General features: G+C 38.0%; 1 protein-coding gene across 1 annotated transcript in view; it reads right to left on the bottom strand.

Annotated features, from left to right (window-relative positions):
• RIC1 (RIC1 homolog, RAB6A GEF complex partner 1) overlaps positions 1 to 9,782 on the bottom strand; it is a 127,526-nt gene that overhangs the window by 57,342 nt on the left and 60,402 nt on the right. Inside the window, exon 7 of the mRNA XM_021712315.1 lies at positions 5,224 to 5,331. Coding sequence (XP_021567990.1) covers positions 5,224 to 5,331 — 108 coding nt within the window. The remainder of the gene's footprint in view (positions 1 to 5,223; positions 5,332 to 9,782) is intronic.

Below are 9,782 nucleotides of genomic sequence, written 5' to 3'. Positions count from 1 at the left end.
GTGTGGGCGGGGTGGGGAGGCAGGATTGGCAGCAGTGGGAATCTGCCTGGAGAAGAGTGGGCACACCTCATCCACAAGGGGACCTGCATCATGAACATTTGTAGACCTAAATCGAAATAGTACCCCACATCTTTAAAACAAAAAAATGGAAAGTTTTTTTTTAAAAAAGAGTGTATTTTGGAATTATTTTAATCCATAATGGAAAAAAATCTTTAATGCTTTAATTCTTAAACTAAACCTTCAGTTCTTTAGGAAGTTGACTTTCACATATTCAGTTAATGAAGAATTTGCTGTATTTTCTTCCCAACTGTAAAAGTACTGAAAAAAATTAGAAACAAATATTTCTTTACCCAGTTCTAGTTCTTGACTTTATAGCATTTGTAATCAATTAAAACTCCCAGTTTATATAAATTTCACTTTTTTTTTTTTTGAGTCAGAGTCTCATTCTGTCTCCCAGGCTGGACTACAGTAGCACGGTCACAACTACCTGCAGTCTCGACCTCCTGGGTTCAGGTGATCCTTCTGTCTCGGCCTCCCAGATTGCTGGGATTATGGGTATGCACCACCACATCAGGCTAATTTTTTGATATTTTGTGAAGACAAGGTCTCACTATGTTGCCCAGGCTGGTCTTGAACTCCTGGGCTTAAGCAACCCTCCTGCCTCGGCCCTCTTGAAGTGTTGGGGTTATAGGCATGAGTCACCACACCGGCCTGAAACTTCACCCTTTAAAAGCATGATACATTCTTTCACTTTGGATTTATATTTCAGTGATAAAATTTAGGTGTAGTACTTGGTAGGTACAGTGTCAAAACTTTGGCTTAGATCTGCTACTAAATGTTGTGAAACCAAGTGATTCAAAATCTAAGCTGTTGGAACTCTAGATTATTTTTAGCCTCAAGGAAACATAATTTTGGGGTCTGAGTCATGTAACAGGCAGCTGTAACTTAGGCAGCTGCAACCTTGTTTCTCTGATCATAAATTACCCTTGTTCCTGCTTAATAAAATGCTGCAAATGAACAAAGGGAAGACCCTGTTGACCCTTCACTGTGGATCTTCATTATAGATTAACTTCCCTTTTTCATACAAAGACTTCATGGCTATCACATTGTCTTTAGATGGAATGTTAAATATACTCTTTGAAACCAGAAAAGAAATGAAAACCGGCTGTTAAGAAAAAACTTTTAAAAGCCATCCAAAAAGAAACAGACTGCAACTAATTATACTACTGTAACTCATAAGTCAGCCTTGTATAGAAAATGTCATAGTTCTACTAAACTTGATTTTTACCTATATAAGCAAGAACTTAACTTTTAACTTCAGAATACTGGCCCCACTTCTCTGGAGTCTGCCTCATTGATTGGCCATTCCCAGCTTTTCACTCGAAAAAACTCTTTAAAAAACTATACTGGATCCCTTTCATTACTTCAAGTTGACAATGTTGAGACAACTTAACACTGTCAGTGGTTTACCAGAGTGTTTATTCAGCAAAGTCAACCTAGGCTTTTTCCAAACTACATCCTCCCTTTCTCCTACATTTATCTCCCTAGAAGAATCACGGCTTATGACAGCATATGACAGCTACAAGATCAAAGTTGTCCTCCAGTAATTTAATTGTCTGCTAGGCAAAACTCACAATCTTCTGACAAAATTAACAGGGTTCTTGATCTCTAAACATAACCATCAACAATGCTGCAACAAAAATTGACCAACCTGATGTGTGAATAAACAGGAAAATGTGATCCAGAGGAAAGAGAAAAATCCATCAATATAAATACACTAATAGACAACCCTGATGACACAATTAGCAGATAATGACTTTAAAGTAACTGTGATAAACATAATAAAGAATCTAAGGGGAAAGATAGGTACATCCTTCTCCTCATTTAACTGAAGGTAAACAAACTTGTTAAAAGGCTGAACCAGACATGGAAGATCGTGCCTGTGATCCTAGCTACTAGAGAGGCTGAAATGGGAGGACTGCAGAAGGCTAGGAGTTTAAGACCAGCCTAGGCAGGACAGCAAGAACCCCTTCTGTCTCTAGAGATGGATGGATGGAGAGATGGGTAGATGGATGTATGGGTGACAGATAGACAGACAGATAAATAGATAAAACAAAGGCCGATGTTTGTTTTTGAAGTGCTGATTATTTCCATGAAGATCGGTAAACAGGCTTTGCCCCAAGCCACCCAAGCGCCAGCCTACCACTGACTCCCTCCCTGGCAAAAAAATTGCAAACTAAAAGATCAATTCTGGGTATACTAGGGGGATGTCAGGACCCCGTACCAATAACCAATAACCCATATCTTTTCATGCTGTACTGGTTCTTAAATTTTTGAATATCACTACTGGTATAAGTACATATAAAATATATGTGAATACATTCTAAGTTATGTCCTCAGAGAGCCTCTTCAATCACTGACTTTGTGAGCTTTCTGGTATTCCAGGTGTATTTGTTTAAATTTAGGATCTTGACTAAGGGATCTAAGGATTTAATATGGTTAGACAGCATAATGCTGGATATACCACCATATGCTGCTATGTATGCCCTGAAGTAGAACAGTGTTTCTGATTAGTCAAATACTCTTTTTGTTTTGTTTTTGAGTCGGAGTCTCACTCTGTTGCCCAGGCTGGAGTGCAGTGGCATGCTCACAGCCACCACAGCCTCGACGTGCTGGGTTCAGGTGCACCTTCTCCCTCAGCCTTCCAAGTAGCTGGAAGGCACGTGCCACCATGCTCAGCTAATTATTTGATTTACTTTAGAGATGAGGTCTCAAAAAGGCTATTCTCAAACCCATGGGCTCAGGCAATCCTCTCACCTCAGCCTCCCAAAGCGCTGGTATTATAGGCATGAGCCACCGTGCCCAGACTAGTCAAATATTCTTAATAGGGAATTATATAATTCATAAAGTACCAATTCTAAAAAAAAATGTAAATATATTTAATACTTAGCTAGTATTAAACACTAGATACAACACAGTGCTTTTCCCTAAGTGCTCAGGATAGAGGAAGATATGGAAAAAACTGCTATCTGAAAATCAGAAACAGGCTATCTGAGAGTTTTAAATATAAATTATATAAATTAAACCCTTGGACCACAAGTTTTTACCTTCTAAGCATTCCGTACTCAATACAAACAAGCTGGATGCTCAACAGCAATCACATTTTTTCTTCAAAGATTAAATGACAGGGCTCTTGCTCCTATAAGCACCAGCATGGCCTCTGTCCCTGCTCCTGTTTGATATTTGTGGTGATGGGAGAGAAAACAGTTGGTTGCAAAGTCTAAGCTTCGTGTCTTCTCAGTCAAATCAAAACCTATGGGAAGTCTCCAAGCACATTTTAAGCCTGAGTTTCATGTGCTAATTAACAGCACTGCTCTGAAATATAATTCTTTCAGTGAAATTTTGAGAGAAATCATAGAGATTTCCAACCACCTAAACTCAGAGATTAAAAACTAGCTCCTGACAGGTTAAACTTGCCCAAGATGGCAGAAATTCTTCTTAAAGCCTCTTTTTCTATTCCATTTCTATGCACCATACAGTGTTTACCACCAGGTGGAGGCAGGAAGCCAAGCTTGTACAGTTCTACCTTGCTTGGGAGCCACAGACACTGAAAGTCCCTCATGCACTGAGTTACTTTCTTGAAAAGGATCTCCATGCTGAAATAAATAAAATGAAAAGGGATGAATAACTTTTTGAACAAGGTCATGAGTAACCCAAACTCAATTTTTTGTAACACCGATCATATTTAAGCAAAGAGCAATGCCATTCTTCTCTATGAGAATAAGGAATAAAAAGATGAACCAAACAAGGCAAGGCATCAGCCAGCTACTTGCATATAATTTTATCTATCATGTTCAGTGTCATTCTGTGTGGCATGCTAACAAGAGAAATGGGAAAAGAAACCTTTCATCAGAACTGTGGATCAGAAGAGTTAAAGAAATTAGGTAGTACATGTCTATAAATCAATATATTTAGAATACATTCACACAGTTCAATATTTAAAAAGAGTACACAGTTAAGACTCTTCTTCCCCAAACCTGTCCCCTAGCCACTCAGTTCTTTCTTTTAAGTTTTAAGACAAAGTTTATTAGAGAAAGAAGAGAGAAAAGAAAGGGAGACAAGCCAGAGCTGGCACGGGTGAAAGAAGTCACTCACTCAGTTCTTATCCCTAGTTTCTTATGTATTCTTCCAGAACATTAAGTATTCTAATACCACTATCTCCCTTCGCAAAACAAACAGAAACATTATATACACCTTGTTTCCTTGGTTTTTTTTTCACCCAACAACATATTTGGCAAGTCTTTTCCAATAAATAATGTCATTGTTTTCACTTTGCATATTGATTAAATAAATTTTTTACATCTACATAATGAGAACAATATGCAGTTAAACTAAACGACAAAATGTCAACCATGAAACAATTAAGGAAATAAAGTCAAATTATACGTAAGATGCCTTATTTTTTTCTATCAATGAATATAAAATAAATTTTTAGTTCCTGGTCAATTTGCCACAAAACTTTTATTTATACTTGGATTAAAAAGTTTAACTTTCTTCCAAATGTACATAAACTTCCTAGAAACTTATGACAACTTTGGAAACATAGGCACTGTCTCTTCTCAAGTTGAATACTTTTTATCAGTACTGTTTTGAGGAATATGAACTGTTATCATATCATTCAATCAATCAAATAATTCTCAATAACATCATAGTTGGTATACTCAATTTATGAGTTTGATTATAATAATTTAAGTATAATGATATGCCATCTGTAAAATTCCAAATGTCTTATGGTTAATCAAGCACTTCTAGAGCTAAAAATTCATCTTCAATTAAAAAAAATGACAGTCTGTAATCCCAGCACTTTGGGAGCTCGAGTTGAGTGGACTGCCTGAGCCCGTGGGTTTGAGACGCGCCCGGGAACCTGGCAAGACCTCGTCTCTACAATAAATAAAAAACTAGCCGGGCGTGGTAGGGCGCGCCTATAGTTCTGGCTACTTGGAAGATGGAGGAGGAAGGATCTCTGCAGCCCAGCGGGCTGACGCTGGGGTGCCCTGAGTTTGCCACTGCACTCCAGCCTGGGCAACAGAGTAAGACTCCAACTCAAAAAAACAAACAAACAAACAAAAAAAAATGAAATAAACTTTCCCATTGATCATATGATTAACCAACTACATTGTCTATCGTTATCACAAAATATCAAATTTAACCAAGGTACTATACCTCATGATGGGTGCTTGTAAATCCAGTATTTTCTTCATCTCTAAATTTAATGCTGGAGCACACTGTTCTTCCTTAAAATGAGGTGTCCCCTTCATTTGTGGACTTCCTCTAAAAGAAACAGCATGGGGTTAAAGAGAAAGATACTGAATTTGCCTCCACTCTATGGCTAATATACACTCAATCAAAGAAAGTAAATGAAATCAAACTTACCCAGATGTTCATCCTTCAAGATTTTCAGATTTATTTTATTTAATGTTTATTTTAATGATGTGAGGTATGAGTCAGGGTTAGGTATATAAATGGTCATGGTACAGATAAAGTTTGGGCCTCACTTTGGTCCCCGATCCACCTGGTTTGAGATCATGTACCCTTATTGATGAAGTATGCCTCCCCCTCCCCCGGCAGTTTCCCAATACTGCCAATCCCTTTCTTGTACTATTATGATAATTGTTCAGGGTCTGCTTATGAGTGAGACCATGTAATACTCAGTTCTGTTTCTGAGAGATCACTGAGTATTACAGACTCTAAATCCATCCAAGTTGCTACGAAGTTCATAATTTTGTCCTCCTTTATGACTGTGTAATATATTACATCATGTATACGTACCACATTTTTTTTTAATCCAGTCCACTTTCAACAGGCATCTGACAAAGTTCTAACATCTAGAAGCTACAAGGAACTCAAAAGTGCCAGAAAGAAAAGCACAAACAGCCCTATTAAAAAGTAGGCAAAAGATATGAATAGACAATTTTCAAAAGAAGACATAGGACCAGCTAACAGGTAGAGGAAAAAATGCTCAGCCTCACTAACCATCAAAGAAATGCAAATCAAAACCACACTGAGACACCACTTAACTCCAGTCAGGATGGCCATCATCAATTACTCAAAAAACAACAGATGCTGGAGAGGATGCAGCGAAAAGGGAACACTTCCACACTGTTGGTGGGAGAGTAAACTAGTACAGCCTCTGTGGAACACAGTGTGGTGATTCCTAAAAGATCTAAAAGTTGACCTTCCCATAAGACCTAGCAATCCCCCCTCTGGGAAAATACCAGGAGGAACTCAAATCACTCTATGAAAAAGATACCTGCACACACATGTTTATCACAGCATTATTCACAATAACAAAAACAAGGAAGATTCCCAAATTTCAAAAGAGACTTAAATTCTATTATAGCAGACATATCTACTCATCATTTGGAAATAAGTAAGTTTGATCAATACAACTCATGTTGGGAGGGTGGGAAGAAGAGCAGATGATCTGAGGAAAAAACACTTAAAATAAAAGTGAACTCTAAGAGAACCAACAAACATTGTTTAAAATGACTGAGGATCCTTTCTGAGTTGGGCAACTATAGAAAAATAATGTATTATTCTATATGTGCACAACCCACTGATTTCATCTTACCTTATCCCATACCTAATTCGTGATTCCTATTCTTTGGGTATGTATCAGGATTAAGGTTAGGTTCGGGGTTGCAAATAGAGATGTTTCACAAATTACTTGGTAATACACAGTAAAATGATTACAATTTGTAAAATCCCTGGCATTAAATGGCTTCACTAGAGTGGCTGGGTCAACAGCAATATAACTGAGCTGTCACACACAACCCCTCAAAAAGACTACAAAGCTGTATTTTTTTTTTTTTTTTTTGAGTTGGAGTCTCACTCTGTCGCCCAGACTGGAGTGCAGTGGCCGCTCCCGGCCACCGCAGCCTCGACCTGCTGGGCTCGGGCGATCCTTCCACTTCAGCCTTCCCAGTAGCCGGAATTACAGGCATGCGTTACCATGCTTGGCTGATTTTTTGATGTATTGTAGAGATGAGATCTCGCTGCCCAGGTGGGTCTCGAACCCGCGGGTTCGCAATCCACTCACCTCAGCCTCCCAAAGGCGCGGGATTACAGGCTGAGCCACCGAGCCTGGCTGTTTTGTATTTTTATCTCTACACGCTACAGGAGTAGACTACTCTTCGTTAGAATACTATTTTTCTTCATTCTTGGTAACAATTAGCCTACCAATATCATATTTCCCTTTCCAGTCTCCTATAATCCCATAAATCAATGTGTCAATGGTACTCAAATCATGTGCAAAGAGTCAAACAAATCCAATAGCTTTTGAAATTCATGGTTTTGTGTGAGAATTATTTTGATGCTCAGAAACCTTTCTTGCTTACTTTTTAGTTCTAGACACTTTCTCATATAAAAATTTGGTGGTGCTTATTACTGTCCTGTCTTGCTACTGCTGAGATCTGGCAGTATATCTGAAAGATTGAGCTAGCTGATGTTTAATTGCAGATTTGTGTTCAACTAACATGTTGACTGAAATGACAGCCATAATGAGTACATAAAATAATTAATTTACAGGAATAACACTTAAACTGCTCATCACACACTGTATCATGAATTTCTTGAGATATTCTCCATGTAAATCTGGTTTTAAAGTTATTTTTCAAAGTAATGCATACATAGAACGTAACATTCAAATGGTGCTAGAAGGTACATGACAATGAAAAAAACAACAAAGATGTCGTCTCTTTTCAGTGGAAACTTAAGACATATGTATCAAATGAAATAGATCCTGATTTGAACAAGCCAACTCCTAACTAAAATGACAGTTTTGAGTTAAAATGCAGAAAACTGAACATTGACTAAGAATACAATGACATTAATATATAATTGTTAATTTTATTGGGTATAATAATATTGTAGTTTTATTTCCTTAAAATGTCTACCTGTTACAGATAAAACTTAAACATTCACTGAAATGATACAGTATCTGACATTTGTTTAATATTTTAAAAGTATGCAAACGTAGGGCAGAGGGTGATGTTGACAATCTACAAGATGAGTACACTGGGTACACAGGTTTTTGTGATATTGTTTTTTTTTTTCTAATCTATGTTTAACAAGTTCCATAACAAGAGCGCAAACCAATATTTTCCCTTAGCATTTTAAAGGCTTTTCATCAATATCTTTTAAGAGTCTCCTGCATGGCTGTGGCGCTCAATGAGGTTCTCATCCACAGACTGTCTTTTTTTTTTCCAGTCTGGAAGTCCTAAGGGTCTTCTTATCTCTAGTAGGTTCTGAAACTTCAAAGTGATGCAATTTTCCCCAAGCCTGTGAATCTGTATCATTGTCTGCACCGAGCACTTGCTAAGCCTGTTCTAAGCCTGTTCGGTCTAGTGATATCTTTAGTTTAGGCCTATGAAATTTACATGTTTTGTTTCCTTAATGTATTAAAAAGATTCTCCCTTTCTGCTCTCTTCTGTTGTTACTCTATTAGGCTAGATATTTAACCTTAGTTAATTTTTAATTTTCTCTTTTCTCTCTCATTTAACTTTCTCACCGTCTCACTTGTTTTCTTACAGCATCCCGTTTCGTTTCATTAGGCAATTACCAGTTTAAGGTTGTTAATCATTTCTTTGAAGTATTGTTGCTACTTGAATTGTCTGTTTCCTTTAAGTTCCTTTTTTCCTCCCTGTTTATGTGTCTCTTCTACATTGGAAACTTCCCTTAGATGGCCAATGATCCTTGGTTGCTTGTTCATATCTAAGAGGTTAAGAGCAAAAAGATGACTGTAATGCTCCCTGTGTGCAGGCTGAGCTTGTCAATAGGTGGGCTTCAAGGTCGTGGCCAGCGAGCTTCGTCACCGAAGTGTTCAGACACTAGTACCTGTTGACCAGTTTTCTGCAACCATTCGATTTCTCCAGGCAAGCCCTCTCAAACCTGCCTGGAATTCCTAAGCATGAAAGACAGAAGGCCGGAGCCAAGCAGGGAAAGGAGGCATTATAACAACATTTCACCTGCTTCCTGTCTCCCGTGCAGCAGGAATATAGAAATCCTTATGCAGATTTTTCAAGCAATTCCCCTTTTGATAGCCCCTGTCTCATGTCTGTATCCTGTGGTACTGCTCCGTGAGGTTCCTCACTTAGCCTTTCTGGATTTGACAGCCTTCCAAAGTCATTCACTCTATCTCTTATACTTTTTAGCTCAAGAGTGAGAGCTACCTCTAGATTTCATTAAAGATGAAAATATTACTTCAATATTTTTTCTGCTGGTGATTTTCAGGCAGAAGACTGAAAACCTCATTTCCCTTTACTTTCACTTGTTAGCACTAAGATATTATAAGGAATTTAAGGCAAATTTAGGTAAATCCTGATTTCTCAATGATTTCTATTATAAAATTAGAGATAAATTTCACCAGAAAGTTCCATTCTTTCTTTCTAACATACTAAAATGCAGTAAGCGTTAAACAATTATATTAACCAAAACAATTAACCTTGTGATAAAAAATATTACTACTTACAGCTCAATAATAATCTGTGCTGGGTGTGGTAACTCATACCTGTAATCCTAGGACTCTGGGAGGGCAAGGCAGGAGGATTACTTGAGCCCAGGAGATTGAGAGCAGTCTGGGCAACATAGTGAGACCTCGTTTCTACCCAAAAAAAAAAAAAAAAACCCCAGCATGGTGGGCACACCTGGCTATTCAGGAAGCTGAAGTGGAAGAACTGCCTGAGCCCAGGATATCAGGGTTGCAGTGAGCCATGACCTGTCAC

The sequence above is a fragment of the Carlito syrichta genome, unplaced genomic scaffold, assembly GCF_000164805.1.
Source record: "Carlito syrichta isolate Samal-C Ts95f unplaced genomic scaffold, Tarsius_syrichta-2.0.1 Scaffold303180, whole genome shotgun sequence".
NCBI lineage: Eukaryota > Metazoa > Chordata > Mammalia > Primates > Tarsiidae > Carlito > Carlito syrichta.
The sequence above is the reverse complement of the archived record's forward strand: the minus strand, read 5'-3'. Positions and strand labels throughout refer to the sequence as shown.